The sequence below is a fragment of the Bicyclus anynana genome, chromosome 8 (assembly GCF_947172395.1).
Source record: "Bicyclus anynana chromosome 8, ilBicAnyn1.1, whole genome shotgun sequence".
In the NCBI taxonomy this organism is placed as follows: Eukaryota; Metazoa; Arthropoda; class Insecta; order Lepidoptera; family Nymphalidae; genus Bicyclus; species Bicyclus anynana.
Window position 1 is genome coordinate 7589449 of NC_069090.1, and position 21280 is coordinate 7610728.

The window sequence follows — 21280 nt, forward strand, 5'->3', positions numbered from 1 at the left end:
AGGCGACATTTGGCCTATCGTTGTCATGTGATAAAATCACTTTGCCATGTTTATGCTTCAATACCGTCTTTATTTTAGTGATGGTCTTAAGTGACAATTAAAGTTGTTAATGATCTCTCGTAATATTCTGTTCAGTTATGCTGAGCAGCTCGTAATAAATAACACCCTGCTGATCCCATATAATGTAGAGTAGAAGCTTCAAAACATGGATACTTGGTTTTGCTGACCATATTAACACAAATCCGGGCTTGACTTCGTGATTTTCTGTAATTAATTGTCGTACTGTATCCACTTTTCAATACTATTTAGAATATGATGCAAGAAACCTGTCATTGAAGCAGTAATTCATAAGAAAGAAAACGGTTACATACAGTAGGACTGAGAGAGAGAGACACTACGGTCCGAAATTCATTGCACCTATTTCTCGTAATGCATAGAATAGCATTACATACAGAACAGCGAGAACTTATTCAAGGTCCTTTGTAATATTAGTAGAAATGATTTGAGAAATCATATTTTCAACAGCCAGACGCTTAGCTTCGCGGCAACCCTCGAAAAACACACTTAAAGAGGGTCTCTGGCAAAGGGTTGCCAATTTGCCATGAAGAAAGTGTGTGTGTGTCATTTCAGATCTTGCTGACATACTTAAGATCGACACACAATTTGGCTGTGACTAGCCTTCAAGCAACGGTTTGTTAGAAGTTTCTAAGGAGGTTTATATAAAAAAAAATCAATAATTTAAAAACCTGGTAAAACGGTGGATTCACCGTGTAGGTGCCGGGTCCATCGCATAGCAGAGAGAAAAACTCCGGGCATAGTCCTGGACTTGTGAGCAAAGGACGTAGGATTAAAGAATTCCTTGACAATCGATTAACGGGGAGTGTTCTCTGCTCGTGTTGTTCTCTCTGCCAAACCAAATTTGGTAAGATCCTATTAGATCAGTTTTGGATACCCGTTCTATTATAGAACTTACTGCAGATCTAGAGAGGTCAAGGTTAAGCAAGTTATAGAGACATTTTGCTGGTAATCCTCTCACACCTTCTTCTACGGCGTCATCATATTTTACAAATACCTACCACGAAAATGTACCAGTTAAATTGTATTGTCATCAGAATTAAAGGTGTGTACCAAATAGGCATCAGATCAATCAGTCATTAGGAAGAAATTAAAATTTGACCCAACAAACAGGACAAGCTAAATAAAACTGTTCAAAAATCTTTATTAATATTATAAAGCTGAAGAGTTAGTTTGTTTGCTTAAATGCGCTAATTTCAAGAATTTTCCGATTTGAAAAAATCTCAGTGTTAGATAGCCCATTTATCGAGGAAGGCTCGATATTTATCCCCCTATTCCTACGGAAACGAGAACCAAAGGGTGAAACCGCGCGGTATATAATATGTATTATATAACATGCCAACTGATTTAAGCTATTCAAGCAGATGTACATACTCGTAGGTACCTATATTTATTAAATACTACAACTTTACAGCAATTACTTAAGAACAAAGCGAATTAATTGTCTTTTAGTATTTAACCGACTTCCAAAAAGGAGGAGGTTCTACGTTCGGCTGTATGTTTTTTTTTTTTTTTTTTTTATGTATGTCCAGCGATAATTCCGTCATTTGTGGACCGATTTTGAAAATTCTTTTTTCGTTTTGAAGGGTTTGATTCCAGGGTCCCATTTTTTTCATGTCAGGATCTGATGATGGCATCCTGGAGAAATCGAGGGGAACTTTCGAAAATCGTAGAGACGGCTAGTGCATTTGTTAGTGTTTACATAAGGTATTTTAAGCCACTACAATTTTATGAAGGTCTGGAGTTGGTCTGATGATGGAGCCGAAACACAGACGATGGAACTCGTCAAGGATTTACAGCAGTCACCTATTGTTTGGGCTTGATTAATTTGTATTGATGAGAACTTTCCACCTAGATGGTTTGTGATTGTATTAAGGGTCTGATGATGGAGACGAACGAGAGATAAGGGAACTCCTCGACGGTTCACAGTCGATACCTTGTGTTTGGACTTGATTAATTTGTATTGCTGAGAGCTTTCCACCTAGATGGTTTGTGACTGTTTTAAGGGTCTGATGATGGAGACGAACGAGAGATAAGGGAACTCCTCGGCGGTTCACAGTCGATACCTTGTGTTTGGACTTGATTAATTTGTATTGCTGAGAACTTTCCACCTAGATGGCTTGTGACTGTATTAAGGGTCTGATGATGGAGACGAACGATAGTTAAGGAAACTCCTCGACGGTTCACAGTAGCTACCTTGTGTTTTGACTTGATAATTTTGTATTGATGAGAACTTTCCACTTGGATAGGTTGCGACTGTAAGAGGGGTCTGGTGATGAAGATAAAGGAGAGTTAAGGGAACTCCTCGACGGTTTACAGTAGCTACCTTGTATTTGGACTAGATTAATTTTATATTACTGAGAACTTTCCACCCATAAGGATTGTGACTGCATAGGGGGTCTGATGATGAAGACGGAGGTCAGTTAATACCTCTTCTCATTAGTTATGATACCTTTCACGTTCTTCTGAATATTCATATTACGTGCGGGTAAAGGGGGAAGCCGTGATAGCCCAGTGGATATGACCTCTGCCTCCGATTCCGGAGGGTGTGGGTTCGAATCCGGTCCGGGGCATGCACCTCCAACTTTTCAGTTGTGTGCATTTTAAGAAATTAAATATCACGTGTCTCAATCGGTGAAGGAAAACATCGTGAGGAAACCTGCATACCATAGAATTATCTTAATTCTCTGCGTGTGTGAAGTCTGCCAATCCGCATTAGGCCAGCGTGGTGGACTATTGGCCTAACCCCTCTCATTCTGAGAGGAGACTCGAGCTCAGCAGTGAGCCGAATATGGGTTGATGACGACGAAAGGGGGAGTGAAATTTTATATGTGAGTTAAGGCAGTATTTATAAAATTGACTTAGGTACTTATCATAAGAAAATAACGTTTTAGCTAATTATTTTTTGTTCACACTCAATAGGTATGCTAACACTAAAAATGAAAAAATAAAAATTTTAATAAAAAAAATTCAACCGACTTCCAACTCAAAAATTAACCTAAACTAAAAAGCAAGAAATAACTTCTTACCTATATGCTACCTTCTGATCAGTTTGAAGGCGGTGCCAATCCAGTGTCATGTTTTAATTAAAGTCGTTTCTGAAGGAAGCACAGAAACGTTGTAATTTAAACGGCTTGAATTAAAACATCACTGGCTTGGCACCGCCTTCAAACTGATCAGAAGGTAGCATATAGGTAAGAAGTTATTTCTTGCTTTTTAGTTTAGGTTAATTTTTGAGTTGGAAGTCGGTTGAATTTTTTTTATTAAAATTTTTATCTCATCAGCCGTTGTTTTTGTTAGTTTTAAAATAATTTAATTTCAAAAATTCCTGTCTCGTTCTCAAGTTTTAGATTTTTAAAATTAAACAGTAAAGTTGGCATAGTTTACAAGCAGTTTTGAAGTCAGTCGAGTCATGCATGATAGTCTATAGTTTGTTTTGGATGCGACTTGTTACGTAACTATTTAAAAAAAGTGTAGGTACCTATCACAATCACAATGCAATGTCATGTAATAGTCACACTACATTAAAATTGCAATCCTCTAATAGCGGTCAAGTCAAGTTGAGGTAGGTACAATGTACATGTTGCAATTAGAACCTAAATTATACGACAATTTAACGTTTTTCCGTTGTATGGATAATAACGTTTACAAATTGTTTCCCGAGTTTTGTTTGGATGACATATTTACCTAAAGCTACCTACTATAAATTATTTATTTATTGGAATTTGATTATTAAAATAATATGTTCATTTATTGTATATCTACAGGCTAATTTACTAAAATTGGACGTACTCGTTATATGTTGGTTAATTAATACACCGCGGCTAGTTGCCTCGACTGGTGACAGAAGGGCTGGCTCATTTTTTGTGCAAAGGATCAGCCTGGCTGTCCAACGCGGAAATGCAGCCAGTATTCTTGCCATCATTCCACGTGGGCATGATTTGTATAGTTATTAGGATAAGTTAGCTTAAGTTCCCTATTGTATTCTTTCTCAATAAAAAAAAAAAATTAATACACGAATTGAATAACAAATGTAATCCGGTGCGTACTGACAACCCTTCGTGGATATCATACAATAGGTAGATGACATTTCTTAGTTGCCAAAAATGTGGGAAATTGGCCTTTATAAATTGACTAGTAGATGCCGCGCGGTTTCACCCGCGTGGTTCTCGTTTCCAAAGGAATACGGGTATAAAATATAGCCTATAGCCTTCCTCGATAAATATGCTATCTAACACTAAAAGAATTTTTCAAATCGGACCAGTATTTCCTGAGATTAGCGCGTTCAATCAAACAAACAATCTCTCCAGCTTTATAATATTAGTATAGATTACTGTGGAGATTATTTTAAAAGTTTGTTCAAAATATCAAATTTAACAACAGTCTGCAAATTTTTTTTCTGTCTTTGTTTATCTTATATCTTATATTTTCATGTTATTTTGATTTGTAAATCTAACTCGTCTAGATGTGATCATTGTTATATAAGTTGAAACAACTTGTATAAAAAAGTTTATTACTGTAAATGTTTTATAACATCCTTGTTTCTTACACGCGTGGCAAAAAACCACAACGTTACTGACATCTCATGGACAAATTTTAGATTAGGGTACATTTCCGTATGTATTTGATTCCATTTGGATAATACAGCGATATATTACAATCTAGTGGACGCCCGCAAGTTTGTCCGCGAGAAAATCGGTGTAAATTTTCATTAGTCTGTGACCACTGACCATGTATTTTAAAATAAATGGATTGTAGTAAGATTTCCTTAAAATATAACTTGTTTTTTTTAGACTTAAGGCTTTTTTGTATAAGAAAAACGGGCATTATTTTAATTTATAACAAAATAAGGCAGCGATTGTGTTGAAATATGCCATAGAATAAATAACTAAGGTGTCCTTTGCCGGTAGGGTGGTATCTAGCCACAGCCGAAGCCTCCCACCAGCCAAACGTCATGTCGTCATAGTAAATGCTGAGACCTTGCTTCGTTCAGTTATACAAACTCATGGTAACAAGCGCTACTGGTTTACACAGCCTAACCATGTAATTTAATTTAATTATATAGAGACATGTACCTGGATGTATGTACTAGAAAATCGTTTTTATATTTGTACAACCTTGGATGCAGATGTATTGTTTTTTATGTGCCTATAGAATAGATACAATAAATATTTTTAATATATAAACAAATAAATATATAAAAGTAAATATATGGTGTCCCGTAATTAATGAATAAAACGCTAATTATTTAAAACTCATTTGAATAGTTTTGAAAAAACTAAAAAACCAGGTTTGGTCACCCTAGGGATTTCTTTTTCTTTTTTTTTTCTCAAATTATTAAAAAAAATGCATCTTGAATCAGTTTTTTGTAATGCTGTAACTGTAATTAATATTTTAAATATCAGATTTTTGTCGGTTGAGTAGTAACTAGCCACGGCCAAAAGCCTCCCACCAGCCAGATTATTTGATAATTTTGGATTTTAAAATACTTAATATTCATAATACATTAAAAAAATCCAAAATTCAAAATGTATTTGGTTTAATACAGCAATGTGTTAATATAATTAGAAACGATATAGAATTAAACATAAACTTTTTATACCGGGAAAATCCATGGTTCCTGAGGTATTTGTGAAAAACATTTCAAAGAAATTTGCTTCCGTCCTCTAGTACCTTTTACTCGTATGTCTACTATTTTGTCCTTTACTGCTATTTTGTGGCATACCAGTGGCAAAGGATGAAATTTAGATGAAGGTAAGCCGTTCTAAAGAAAAATAAATTTATATAACGTGATACATACTCCGGTTTCTCGTATATCCACATACAGTATAACAATGAATCATCATTATCAACCCATATTCAAATGCACACAACTGAAAAGTTGAAGGTGCATGCCGCAGACCGAACCCACACCCTCCGGAATCGGGGGCAGAGGTCATATCCACTAGGCTATACATATATGCATGGATTTTTAAAGGTAACCCGGCGGGAATCGGCTTGTATGAACTCTTCACCGGTGCTACTTACTACTCGTGTGAATTATATGTAAATCATGTCTGAGATAGAGCCTTATTGAATACCTGTGATGTGTTGTTCTGGTAAATGTGGCTGTGTTTTCAACCACTGCCGCAGTTTAGCGATGTCCTCCGGTGTGATACCGGTGTTTTTACTGTACTCATCCTCCAATGGAATGGGCTTCATCCCTTGTGATGGCATTTTCCTGAAAGAGACGTCAAGATATACAATACTGGCCGGCGCTCCGCGGTTTCAAATACGGGGAATGGGGATATAGCATATGAGATTCATTAAAACCGTGGATTTTTAGGTGGTAAAGTATTTTTTTTAAATCGGTTAAGTAGATCCAGAGATTACAAAGTCTTTGTAATGTTAAAATAGAAAAAAATTAAATTTTGGAAATTTCCGACACTTTAACTAAAATGTCTAACTTTTGTGTAAAAAACCGCGATATCTTTGGATTTTTTTTATCGGATCTTGACTGTTTAAAGTTAAGTACCGTCTCAACCACTATTTCTATCAGCTTTGTCAGTCTTTAAAACAAAATTCATCATAATAGACAAACTTTCAGCCATTACAAAATGAGCTGTGTGGCTATCGCATGCAATTACATAGAAGGATGACGTATAGTTTAAACGCTAAATGTAGCTAAAATGACATAATTGATCGTTCAAATATTTAATAGAACTATCTGTATTAGCAACGCGGAAATTCCATATGTGTAGTGAATATAAAACTTATACACTGCAACATTAACAACGCTTGGCAACTTCGTTCGTAACACTCCCGATGGTCTGCGCGAGCCGGGGGGCGTGTAGCGATGAATGGAATACCCACAACTGATGTATCTAACTTCCCCGCACGCACGATTTTACACCCGCGCAGTCTTTCCCCTCCGTCACCCGCATATCATGGGAATGTCATCAACGAACTTGCTAGACTATATACTAAAGCTATACTCGATGTGCACTGTTCACAAAAAACAATTTAAAATCACTAGTCATTTCACACCTCATAATTATTATAATTAACTTTTTGAAAATATATTTGAGTAATAAGCTTAGAAAGATTAGATATTGTTAATATATTTTCAATATCAATTTATAAAAAACAATACATAATTTTAAATAAATAAGTTTTGAAATGACATGACAATTTCTACCTTAATTTCTGATTTGTTTGTTGGTTAACAGTGCACAGCGAGTATTTGTTTGTTTGTTTGATTGAACGCGCTAATCTCAGGAACTACTGGTCCGATTTAAATAATTCTTTTAGTGTTAGATAGCCCATTGATCGAGGAAGGCTATAGGCTATATATTATCCCCGTATTCAAACGGTAACGGGAACCACGCGAGTGAAACCGCGCGGAATCAGCTAGTTATAGTATAGGTGACATAAAAAACAGGTTTGAAAATCTAAACGACCTATCTATGCTGTTATTGTCTATAACAAGATTACCTATAGGTATTATCATTTACATAATTATTAACATAGAACGCCATTTGATCAATAATTGCATATAATTAAAATTAAAGTGTCTGTCTGTGATTTCAACATGACAGCCGTTTTATTAAGTGCTTACATAATATGGTTAAAATATAAACATTTACACAATACTAAAAAAAAACTTTTTATCAAAATTTTTGTGTGTCTGTATGTTTGTCCCGAATGATTTTTTAATCTATGGTTCCAGTAGGGTTTAGGCTAGTTAGGGTAGGGTCCCGAGCGTCTTGGAAAAATTAGGTGTATTTTAAAAATGGACCTACCTCACTTTGGGTCCGGTTGTTTGGACACTCAAAATTCCTTCAACGGGAGTGATATTTTTTGGAAGTTTGACAAGTATTTTTTATTATTTTAAGTATTGTAAATATTAAACAGTGTAGCTATCTAAATAAGTAAATGAGAGAACTCAGTCTAATAATAATTAATAATTAAGTCTACTAAGTTATTACTTAGTTAGATTGATTAAGATTCTAGACGTCATGGGTCATCAATCATCATCATCAATTCAATTATACGCATTTATCGCATCAACGCAACCATGCCTTCCACAAGTAAAATATTTATTCTTACATAGTATAAACATAGATGTTCAGCCTCAAAAAAAAAAGCTCAACGGTCAGACTCATCACCAAGGGGTGGTGGTCCCGACCTAGTTGGAGGGGAAAGGGAATATTGGTCATATTATAAAAGACATGGCAAATTACCTTTTTACCCGACTGCAAGAAGGGTTATGTTTTTTATCAAGATTGTTTACGCAGAAAAAACCGTTGACTAGGTATGTTAATATATAAGGTAAGTTAGGTATGTATTACATTGAACTGAACTCAACTTTTTTTTATTCTTTACAAATTAGCCCTTTATTACAATCTCACCTGATGGTAAGTGATGATACAATCTAAGATGGAAGCGGACTAACTTGTTAAGTGGAGGATGAAAATCCACACCTCTTTCGGTTTCTATACGACATCAAAGTCAAAGTCAAAATTCATTTATTTTAAATAGGCTTAGTTTTCAAGCTCTTTCGAAACGTCAGGTAATAATATTAAACTAATTAACTTGATAATTACTTGATAATGGTGATAATAATTATTCGAAAACTTAAAATTAAAGTTACGAGGGTTCCAAACGCGCCTGACTTTTACTTTGACTTTGACATATTTGGCTCACTGCTGAGCTCGAGTCTTCTCTCAGAATGAGAGGAGTTAGACCAATAGTCCACCACGCTGGCCCAATGCGAATTGGCAGACTTCACACACGCAGAGAATTAAGAAAATTCTCAAGTAGGTATGCAGGTTTCCACACGATATTTTCCTTCGCCGTTTGAGACGCGTGATATTTAATTTCTTAAAATGCACACAACTGAAAAGCACGTCATGCATCGGATTAGAACCCACACCCTCCGGAATCAGAGGCAAAGGTCAAATTGCAAATTAATTATTTTATCTAAATTGCATATAAGATATTTTTGTTTAATTATTATTATTGTAGGTACTACAAGAGCTTACATAATACATTGCTAAAACGTTATAAAATATCATAAAATATGACTGTATTTATTATCTGCAATATAAATATTAAGATTATTTTACTCCATAATAGGTATCTTTGTTCGATATCTTCTTATTTAAAGATAATATTATAACAGTTTAAGGTTTAATTTTATTTGAAGACTTTATACATATTTCATTGATTATTATTATTATTTAAACAATAATAATCAAAAGTATTATCTGTGTTTTCAAAATAGCTGTTTCATAAAGTTAATTTTAGTCATTATCAACCCATATTCGGCTCACTGCTGAGCTCGAGTCCCCTCCCTGAGAGGGGCTAGGTCAATAGTCCACAAAGCTGGCCCAATGCTGTTTGGCAGATTTTACACACGCAGAGAATTAAGAAAATTCTCTGGTATGCAGGTTTTTCATGATGTTTTTCCTTCACCGTTTAAGACGCGTGATATTTAATTTCTTAAAATGCACACCACTGAAAAGTTGGAGGCGCATGCCTAGGACCGGATTCGAACCCACATCCTCCGTAATCGGAGGCAGAGGTCATATCCACAGGGCTATCACGGTTCTTATAAAGTCATTTACTGTTATTTAGTCGGCATGAAGTTATTTACGTGATATTAAAATACAATAAAGTTTTTTTATTATTTCGTCTGCGGTCTGTCTGTATGTTTTTTCCCTCGGGCTTATCTTTGCAACGGCTGAACCAATTTTACAGGGTTTATACGGGTTATATATTATATATAGATGAGGTTATTAAGCAACATACTATTTTTATAGCGGATGAAGTCGCTCTTGTTCTTTAATATCTTGTTAACTGTTGCTAAAATTGTAGCCTTACGTCAAATGTCTATAGCGGCTTATTGGCTTTAGCGCTAAATATTGTAACATGAATCAACAAAAAGTAAAAAAAAGTTTAAAACTCTCACAAAAAATAAAAGTAATTACTCTCACGGTCGGTCGGTCGCCCGCGACTTAGTCCGCGTGGAATTTAGTTTTTTACAAATCCCTCGGGTACCATGGATTTTTCCGGGATAAAAAGTAGCCTATGTGCTAATCCAGGCTATAATGTATCTCAATACCAAATTTCAGCTAATTCGGTTCAGCAGTGTTTTCGAAAATCTCGGAAAACCATGGATTTTTTCGGGATAAAAAGTAGCCTATGTGTCAATCCAGAGTAAAATCTATTTTCATTCCAAATTTCTGCCAAATCGCTTCAGTAGTAGCGGCGTTAAAGAGTAACAAACATCCAAACATCCAACTTTCGCGTTTATAATATTAGTAGGATGATTCAACAAAAAGTATAGGTAATTAAAAATTTTAAATAAAATTATAAAATAAAGTTCTTAAAAGTACTTACTCTCTCAAAAAATTACAGAAATATAATTTTATTTTTAAATTATTAAAAAAATGTTAATACGGTTTATGTTGCTATATTTTTTCAGGAACTGAACTTTTTAGTGTAAGTACCTAATCATTTTTAAATAATTAATCAGAGAATTAGTTTTGATTTTTGAGTACTTTGGTACACTGAATTAAAAATAAACATTTTGTTAATAATGATAACTTGATAACTTACTTTAATTAATATGACCGCTTTGCCGCTACTTAAACAGACACTAAAGATGAAATCACAAAATTAGTATTCAGACGACGACTGGCAACTGCCACGATCGTTAGTATAATATTGTTGTCGACTCGTGTGTAGCAGAGACCTTGTTGATTCGCGAATGTACGTATGATACCTATTTTAGGTTGTATTTGCATGGCGCATATATATACGCGATCGCGGACGTAGCTTATCGCGGTGAGCGTTTGAAGAAAATAAAATAACAATGGGGATGATTTTGAATATATTGATTTTTATGATACATTCGAGTAAATAAGGTCAACTAACTAACAAACTAATTTATACTTAAAAAGCAATATTTGCAAAATAAATAAGATTATAAAAATTTAAAATCTTTTTAAAATCTTTTATTGTATTTAGATGAAAATTCATACAGTTTTGGATTTCTTACATTAAATGTAATTTTTTTCATAAATGAACTATAAACAGAAACGCACAAAGACCAAAGATATTAGTTATGTTTTCTTTGAACGCCCATACAAATCTAACGATCATTATGACCTAAAATAAATAAATCGTACCATTTTGTATGGGGCGTTTTTCAGGGATCCGCGGCAGTGCCACAAATCTGACCCTACAAATCCCTGTAGCTCCGAAAGTAATGATCGCAGATACCCTGTTTCTTTTACAAAATTGCTTTACTATTAGTTTATATACAATTTAAAACGCTAACGATTCGAAAATTAAAAAAAATTATGGGAATGACATTCAAGACATTTTGTCTGATGGGAGGCTTTTGCCGTGGCTAGTTACCACCCTACCGACAAAGAAGCGATTTAGCGTTCCGGTACGATGTCGTGTAGAAACCGAAAGGGTGTGGATTTTCATCCTCCTCATAACAAGTTAGCCCGCTTCCATATTAGATTGCATCATCACTTACCATCAGGTGAGATTGTAATCAAGGGCTAACTTGTAAAGATTAAAAAAAAAATTCACTATCTACAGGTCATGTGACCAAGTTGTCGATCGGATCTATCATTTCCATACATTTTGTTAGTTTTCGAAGCGTTAGCGTTAATAGAGAGAGAATTAACGTGTCACATGGCTAAGACTCCTGGTCCTTTAGTGAAGCTCAAGTTTTGTTATGTGGTACATATTCCAAAAAAGCACAGCACATAATATTATAATATATACAATAATTATAATATTATGTACTAAATTTCATGCAAATCTGTTCAGCCATGCATCACTATTAATTTAGCACGAGTTTTATTCACAAAAGAGCATCGATTTTTTTTTGTACTATCATTAATTTTATAATTAGGTAACTAGCGGAAGCCCGCGACTTCGTCCATGTGAAAATCGATTTAAAATTTTAATCAGTATTTAAATTTTTTATCGCATTTTTCTATATAACAAAAAGTGCATTAATCATTTTACAAAAATATACAATAAGAACGATTTATATTGAAAAAACTTCAAACCTTTTAGAATTTTGAAAAATCTTGAATTACATTATTTTAAGTATTATTCTAGTAGTATACATACCAATTATTACAAATGTAACAAGAAAAAACAAGGGCTTGCCATATAAACTTTCAACATTTATTTCACCCTCTTCTTATTTAATTTACAAAAAGTATCCTTGAACCTTCGGCGTATTATGGTCTCAAATTATCCTAATTTTTATTTGCATTCATTTAGTGTTGTTTGTTGACAGGGCATCAAGCTTAGTTTCAGCTTGATGCCCAGTCAACAAAAACACGGACAGACAGGCAGATAAAAATATAAAAAAAAATTGACTTCAGTATCAATGTAATGTCCAGCAACAAAAGTTTTCAAAATAATTTCAATGTACAGAATTGGACCTGTTACAGTTTTTATAATAAAACTGTACCTATAGATTGAGAGTCGTGATAGCCCAGTGGATATGACCACTGCCTCCGATTCCGGAGGGTGTGGGTTCGAATCCGGTACGGGGCATGCACCTCCAACTTTTCAGTTGTATGCATTTAAAGAAATTAAATATCACGTGTCTCAAACGGTGAAGGAAAACATCGTGAGGAAACCTGCATACCAGAGAATTTCTTAATTCTCTGCGTGTGTGAAGTCTGCCAATCCGCATTGGGCCAGCGTGGTGGACTATTGGCCTAACCCCTCTCATTCTGAGAGGAGACTCGAGCTCAGCAGTGAACCGTATATGGGTTGATAACGTATAGATTAACACATTCGCTGTGGCACTTATTTTTCTGTACTTTCCTCTGGTGCGGTACGAGGTTTTTGGACCGCATATTACAACTTTGTATGGTGCGGCACGTGGTCCATCGACCTCGTAACTTTTGAATACACTAGATGTACAAGGTCAATTGACCTCGTACCACAGCGAACATGTTAATGGCGTCAGCATTTTTTGTTTCGATTACATAATGTTGTTCACACGTGTATGAAACCTGTTAAATATAACTTATTAAATTTAAAGAAAAAATATTACACACTAGTGGACGCTCGTGACTTCGTCCGCGTGAAATTCAGTCTAGTTCAGTTTTACAATTCTTGCGGAATCTATGGAATTTCCAATCATAAAATAAATAGACTATGTATTGCTAAATAACCACCCCTATTCCATTGAAAGTTTCATTAAAATCGGTTACCCAAAGATTAGCCCGGACAAACATACAGACAGACAAAAAAAAATCAAAAAGCCTGTTTGTGGTTTTGCTATAACAACTTGAGACAATATAGACAATTTGTTGTCACATACAGATATTAATTGGTTATGATACATGGCTAAAACTCACGTGATTCAACGTCGGAGTATGCCCGACTAGTTGCTAACCCATACGGGGCCAGTTTTAATCGTGCCGCGTTGCAAGAAACAGCTCATGACTAAGGGCCCCGTAGGGGTTCGAAACTAGTAGGCATAATCCAACGTTTAATCACGTGAGTTATAGCTGTGTGAATTTTTTAAATCGAACCAGTAGTTCCTGAGATTAGCGCGTTCAATCAAACAATCAAACAAACTCTTCAGCTTTATTATATTAGTATAGATAATAGATATTATATTAGTATAGATTAATTTTCATGTTTTATATTTTTATATAAATTAAAATTTAAAAAAAAACATTACTAACTATTAGGTAAGAGACGTGATAGCTCAGTGGATATGCCCAGTGGACCTCTGCGTTCGATTCGAAGGGCGTAGGTTCAAATCCGGTCCGGGGTATGCACCTCCAACTTTTCAGATAAGTGCAGTATAAGAAATTAAATATCATTTGTCTTGTCTCAAACAGTGAATGAAAAACATCGTGAGAAAACCTGCATACCTGAGAATTTCCTTAATTTTGCCAATCCGCATTGGGCCAGCGAGGTGGACTATTGACATTTTGAATTGGACATTCTGAGAGGAGACTCGTGCTCAACAGAGAGCAGAATATGATAAACTATTAGATAGCAGGTAGAAGGCAAGTATCAAAAGTATATCAAGATACATGGTACTAATTTTTCAACATTATTTTTATACAGTAATTAACAATTCATGAAAGGTGTTTTACAAATATCGAAAACGGTGTTATTTGTTATTATTGTTTATTTAAACGTCCAGTTTTTTCAAGTTTCTCCGGCTACAACTAAAGTCCTTGATTGTTTAATTTTTTCTTTAGTGGCGGAAGAGAAAGCAAAAACATCGGAAAAGTGCAAATCGGTCTCGTCAACCTAGGGTTCCTTACAAACGATTTAACGTCATAAATCAATCACAATAAATTTCAATACTTCAAAAAACTAACAAAACAAGTTTTTTAGTTTTGTAGCACACACAAAAAAATACAAATATTGGATTTAGGTCACGCGATTTTTTTCATATTCCTGACAGCAAACTCTTTCATTTGATATCCATATCAAGGGGGTGGATTTCAAACAGCCAGTCCGCTATTTTGGGGAGGCTGCCATATTGGATTTGTAATGACGTTTCTTAGCTAGTCATGTATAGTCATTAGAACTCAGAGCGTGTGCAAAATTTTATTCTAATCGAAGACCGGGAAGTGGGTCAAATTAGGATTCCAAGATTTGATTTTCTTACATACAAGTGAAGCTAATGTAAGCGTGTTCAAATGAATAATAATCTGTTAAACTTCTGCCAATGAAACCATTTCTAGTTTATAGTTCATCTGCCATACAAATATTGAATACTAGCTATCCCGCGGTTTCACACGCATAGTTTCCGTTCCCGTGAGAATACAAAAAAATGTGCTCACCTATAACGTGGTATTGGTAAAAGAATTTTCAAAATCAGTTTAGTAGATTCCTGTAGGGGTAATTTTTGGGGAACACCATAAACTTTATCTCTTTATAATATTAGTATACATTGCCTTGCCCTACGGTCGTAACTCATGACGGCCTCCATGGCGCAGTGGTATGCGCAGTGGACTTACAAGACGGAGGTCCTGGGTTTGATCCCCGGCTGGGCCGATTGAGGTTTTCTTAATTGGTTCAGGTTTGGCTGGTGGGAGGCTTTGGCACAAAGACGTACTGTCTTTGTGCCAAAGCCTCCCACGAAGTCGTGTAGGAACCGAAAGGGGTGTGGATTTTTATCCTCCTACTATCAATTTAGCCCACTTCCATCTTGATTCTATCATCACTTCAGGTAGATTATAGTCAAGGGCTCACTTTTAAAGAATATAAAAAAAAATTGAAAAAAAAACTTTATTACGTTCGATTTTTTACAGCTTCAAGAGACCGCAGACCTAAAAGAGATACGTTCCCAAGATTTTGACAAACAGACAAACAACAAAGTGATCCTGAAAGGGTTCCCTTTTTTCTTTGAGGTACGGAATCCTAAAAACTGTTAAGCTCGGGACTACCTTCTGATTTTCCAATGTTATCATAATAACAATAATATTTTTAACAGAGTATCAAAATACTTGGACCTTGCTCACCAGATTAACGCCATGTGGAATGTTGAGTCAACTATTATTGTTCCGATAGTTGTTTTAGTCAATGGTCTTATAGCGAAAAGCTTCGACCAACATCTTAAGAAGCTTTCACTTAGCTGTTGGATCAAGAGTCGGATACAGAAGGTACTGCCTTCTGTATCCGACTCTTGATTCTTGAGACGGCGTGTATTGTGAGGAGGTTCCTCACTCTGGATCCCTGACCGCCGGTTGCTTGGGCGCTCAAATGTTAAAAAAGGACATAAATAAATGATAGAAAAAAAATCTTTTTAACATAAAAATGGAACCAAAAACAAAAAAGAACATTAAAAAAACATAAGCGTCGAAAAGAGTTTTCGTCGTTTTTGAAGTCGGTTAATTAATATTTTTAAATAAATTAAAAAATCACCGCGATACAGTAATAATACAAAACAACTCGAGTTATAATAAAAAAAATATGTTAAATAGTGTGGATTGCATTCCAACATCAGTTAGAGATAACATATAACAATTATTATTATCCTTAAACACCTTATATGGAATATTGTGACATGTTGTCTGTCCGTGAAAAACTACCTTATGAACCGATTTTAATTACATTTTACGCTGTTGTGCAGTTAATTTTATTTTCTTGTTAAAACTTAAAACACGAAACTCTTACAGCAGTGTACGAATTTTTACATGTTCACCAAGTAGGCTTTACTTTATCACCCTATTCCCAAAAGAACAGAAATTACGTGGAAAATATATTCATATTTTTGCCAGTCGATATATTTTAATTTTTATTGTAATTGTGTCATTTCTTTTTTTGTTTTTTTTTTTATTTCATTATTTTTTTTTCTTTGTATAAAAGCACTTTGTTAGATAATTTAATTTAAAAATCATTTTTATCAGCCCCATCTACATTTTGTATAATTACTTGTGGATAGAGATGTGGGTTGTGTATGTAAACTATTTGTTTTTAAATTTACTTTAAGTTTTGTAAGATATATTATTGTACACAACTGTTTTCGATCCTAAATAAATAAAATATAATAAAACAAAATAAAATGAGTTTTTGCGACATAAACGGCCGATATGAAGACTACTCAAGGCTATTCGACTACTGTAAAATATTGCCGGTGCAGAATAAAGTAGTCGTCGCAATCCTCAAAGAAGAGTTTGACTTCATACAAATAAAAATGAGCGTATTGGCGGACTCCGCAAGCTCCATAACAATAAAAAGTTTATAATGCCCAGAAAAAACAATTATTATGGTAAGCACCAAAGACTATATGGTGCCACATATATTGGACAATTTGCCAGGACTGGATACTAGCAAATTGTTCAATAATAATTTAACCTAAAAAAAATTGGTAAAATATGTAAAGGGTGCATCTTGAACGGGAGGGGAGGGTTCGCAGATGCACTTCGCTAGGGGACATACTTAGGCATTATAAAAGATGGTGCCTAATTGTGTTCCTTATGTGTAGGTAAGTTTATTTTATATAACAAATTAACATAATTGTGAACTCGCCGTCCTCACAAAAACGTCAAGTTTATGAGGATGGTTTTTTATGTACGTAATTATATAACAATTTTTGTATTTTGTACAATAAAATTTAAAAAAAAATATATATCTTTTTCTAACGTTAACTTTAAAGTTTGTTTTTTTTTCAGCTTCCAGGTACAGTCGACCTGGGTGTTAATTTTAACTCGATATTTCCATTCGTTCCCGAGATAAATAAATGTTCATGAACCACTTCTCGTCTAGACTAATAGAGCCAATAAACTTAAGAAGTCGGAAGCCCAACATCGGCCAGATTGGGCGAGATTGTGCCGGAAAGCGGACTTGGGGTCCGAAGAAGAAGAAGAATTAAAAAGAAAATGCAAGGTATTTTGTTATTGTAGTAGTAGTAGTATAGACCTTTTTATGACAGTGCTCAACCGGGAAAGTACTACCACACAACAAAAACAACTCCGCCGCCATTGGACGATATTTTGTCTATTTCTCTTCACTCGGTCGCTTGGTAGAATCATCGGTCTGTAGGGTTAAAGGAAGGGTTGCCGGTGTAATTAACAAACGTATGACACACACACACACACACACACACACACAAACAAACAAGGGTGGATCTGTTTATAGGCTATTGTCCACTTGGTTAACAATAATCAATTTTATCTATAAAAAAATCGAGGTAATTAATGTCGTGGGAAAATTAGCGGGAAATAGCTGAGGTATCAATTATACAAACTAGTTAAGTAAACTGTTAAGTAGGTGCTGTGTGGAACGATAAAGGCACCATACTATCAGGGCGACTGGCGACCGCGGCAGGAAAACGCGCTGGTCGCCAGCCCCCTGGCAACAAGTAGCATTCTGTTGTCAGCGAACGATACCGACGATAATCTCGTGAAGAGATATAGACAAATTTCAACCAATGGCGGTGCCGGACAAAGTTACCGGAAATACCGCTATCTCTTTACAGATAAAGCCTCAGGTTGATGGAGACAGAGTACCACAAGACACACACACACACACACGCGCGCGCGCGCGCGCTCGCACACACGCGCACGCATACACAAAGAAACTAGGCGATTGTCTACATATCGTTAGTCGGACAATCTGCTTGTTTAATAATAATCAATTATAACTATAAAAAAATCGAGGTAAAATTAGCGGGAAATAGCTAAGGTATCAATTATGCAAACTAGTTTAGTATATTGTTAAGTAGGTCTCTTTGTAAACAACACGTTGCACAGTTGCTGCGTGGAAGGATAAAGGCACCATTCGATCAGGGCGAATGGCGACCGCGGCAGGAAAACGCGCTGGTCGCGAGTCCCCTGGCAACAAGTAGAATTCTGTTGTCAGTGACCGATATCGACGATAATCTCGTGAAGAGATATAGACAAATTTCAACCAATGGCGGTGCCGGACAAAGTTACCGGAAATACCGCTATCTCTATACAGATAATGCCTCAGAGACGGAGCACCACAAGACACATACACACACACACACACACACACACACACACACAAACAAACAAACTAGGCGATTGTCTACTTATCGGACAATCTGCTTGTTTAATAATAATCAATTATGACTATAAAAAAATCGAGGTAAAATTAGCGGGAAATATCTGAGGTATCAATTATACAAACTAGTTAAGTATACGGTACGATCTCTTTGTAAACAACACGTTGCACAGTTTCTGCGTGGAAGGATAAAGGCACCATTCGATCAGGGCGAATGGCGACTGCGACAGGAAGAACTCGCTAGTCGCCAGACCCTTGGCGACAAGTAGCATTCTGTTGTCAGCGATCGCGACCAAGCTCAACGTCACACTATTAAATTTTTTTATAGGTCGCACAATTTATCTGCAACTAGTAATTAGTATTATATTAGTACTCGTAGTTATTCAGTTACTGGAGGATTAAGAAGTTGATGATATTGTTAATATTAACGTTATAAATTTTATATATCTCTTTTTATATTATTCTCTTATAATATTAGGATATCGACTTAATTTTCACATTGCAAAAAGAGGGTCACTTTCAAATATGTATTTTATATAAAACGACTTATGAATTTAAGAAAAAATAGTAATATAGTAAGTTAAATCATAAACACTGTTTGAATACGCCGCCATTATTATGGATGTATGCAGTACTGCTCCTGCGACAGAATCGCGCAGTAGGTGGGTTTGACCAGAATGGAGTCGCCAGTCGCGTCATGGCACGCTCTTCAACTGATTTTGTATCGGACAGGTGTGAATAACTTTATAAAAACTAGCGGACGCCTGCGACTTCGTCCACGTGAAATAATGTTTTTCGTCCCGCGGTAACCATTAATTTGTTTTGGGATAAAAATTAACCTATATAATGGTCGATCCCCTATTTTGTCTTGCAGTGAAACTCCCAAAAAAAAACAGTTAAGCCTTTCCAAAGATTAGCTTGGACAAACAGACAGACAAAATTTTAACAAAAGCTGTTGAGAGCATATAGTTGGTTTGAAATCACAGCAGACACTTCAATTGTATATATAAGTATCGATGTTCTGCCACTGGAACGTCCGTTTAAAATCCGGTCTTGACAGCCACCAAATGAAACCTGCTTTTATTAATTCATACAAAGTAGTGAGTCGCGGGTGGTTTTCTGTCTGTGGTCGCCATGCGTCTTGGTCGCCATGCGTCGTTGTCTCTAGAAACCGAACTTTATCGTAAAGATCTACAAATTATTATTAATATTTATAGCGATATTTTAATAAATAAGTTCCACAAAGACATATTTTTAGTTTATGAAACATTATTTTTATTTCTATTTTTTATAATAACTTTTATTCTTCTTATTCGTTTTTTTTTTCCTTGGTTTTGTTTTTTCTTTTATTTGTTAAATTAATAATAGTTAAAATAAGCATGGTGTGACTTCCTTTAAGTAGATTTACAATTATACCTGTATTATTTCAGTTCTTGATAATATATGTATTTGTATTTAATTGTAATCTGTTGGTGTCGTAATAAAATAAATAAATAAAAATATTGTTTTATTATAATCATTCTATACGTACGAGTAACTTACTTGTATAACTTGTGTACAGTACAAATCGAAATAAATCATTGTATTTTTTCAAGGACATTAAAATAGTAGTAGTAAAGTTAAAAATTTTGTGCACGTTACCAACGCCACTGTATTTATAAGTCATAAAAGAGTAATAAAAATGATAAAAAGTAAATAAATAATCTTACCTAAATGCATAAAAATCCATATGTAGGTAGGTACATAAAAACGAAATAACTGCATGACGTACAAAGATAAAATTAGCAGATTTATTGGGGGTTTATTGATATAATTAGACGTCCGCTAAGGACTGATTTCGCAATATGTTCGGTATAAGGATCTCTAAGCTCTCATTCGCACGAGAGTTTCTTTAACGGACGTTAAAAGCCACAAATATAAAAAAGTAATAAGCGTTAGCTTTTAGCGATGTCTGTTCTGTGTTGAAAGCGTTCAATTATAGCATGAAGTTAAATGAAGGTTTATTTCCAACGCCTAAAATTGAAAATGCAACAATGCTCGAAAAAAGCGTCTTATTTCAAAACGCTGTTGTGAATATATTAAGAAATGCATTTGTTGTATTTGAACGCTTATTTATCGTCCGTTAAAAAAACTCTCGTGCGAATGCGGGCTCACGGTAAGGGCGGACGAAGTCGCAGGCGTCATCTAGTGTATCATAAATGCAACATACATTATACAATGCATCGTTGTAAAATTGTCACAATTAACTTTAATAATTACTAAGTAACACAGCAATCATGATGTGATTATACTCTCGTTGTAAAAAATACCGTATTATTAATTAATTACAGGCTAATGAGACGACTATTTGACGGCCTCCGTGGCGCAGTGGTGTGCGCGGTGGATTTTCAAGACGGAGGTCCTGGGTTCGATCCCAGGCTGGGCCGACACAGTACACAGTTTACGATGCTCTTTGCGTAGCCAGAGATAGGAAAAAATGGCATAACATCCTAAGGACAAGGATTAGAGCTGGAGGTGGTCACGACCCTCACACATGAGGATTACGACTCACGGAGGAGGAGGATAACAATATTAAGTTGTAAAAAAATATATACAGTTAAATTGAGAAAACTTCTCCTTTTTTGAAGTCCGTTAAAAATGTAATATATCCAAAATATTTCATGACAAAAAATGT

At 35.2% G+C, this 21280-nt stretch overlaps 1 protein-coding gene and 1 long non-coding RNA gene across 2 annotated transcripts in view; one reads left to right on the top strand and one right to left on the bottom strand.

The window, feature by feature from the left end:
* The window catches only part of LOC112047979 (clavesin-1), a 17417-nt gene extending 6565 nt beyond the window's left edge, over positions 1-10852 (bottom strand). Inside the window, exons 1-2 of the mRNA XM_052883257.1 lie at positions 10678-10852; positions 6156-6295 (exon numbers count right to left, since the gene is read on the bottom strand). Coding sequence (XP_052739217.1) covers positions 6156-6291 — 136 coding nt within the window. The 5' untranslated portion in view covers positions 6292-6295; positions 10678-10852. The remainder of the gene's footprint in view (positions 1-6155; positions 6296-10677) is intronic.
* Positions 10853-15262: 4410 nt separating this feature from the next.
* On the top strand, positions 15263-21189 carry LOC128198339 (uncharacterized). Its single transcript, XR_008251070.1, has 3 exons — positions 15263-17065; positions 17253-17466; positions 20937-21189. It is a non-coding gene; the product is annotated as an uncharacterized LOC128198339 (long non-coding RNA).
* The last annotated feature ends 91 nt before the right edge of the window (positions 21190-21280 follow it).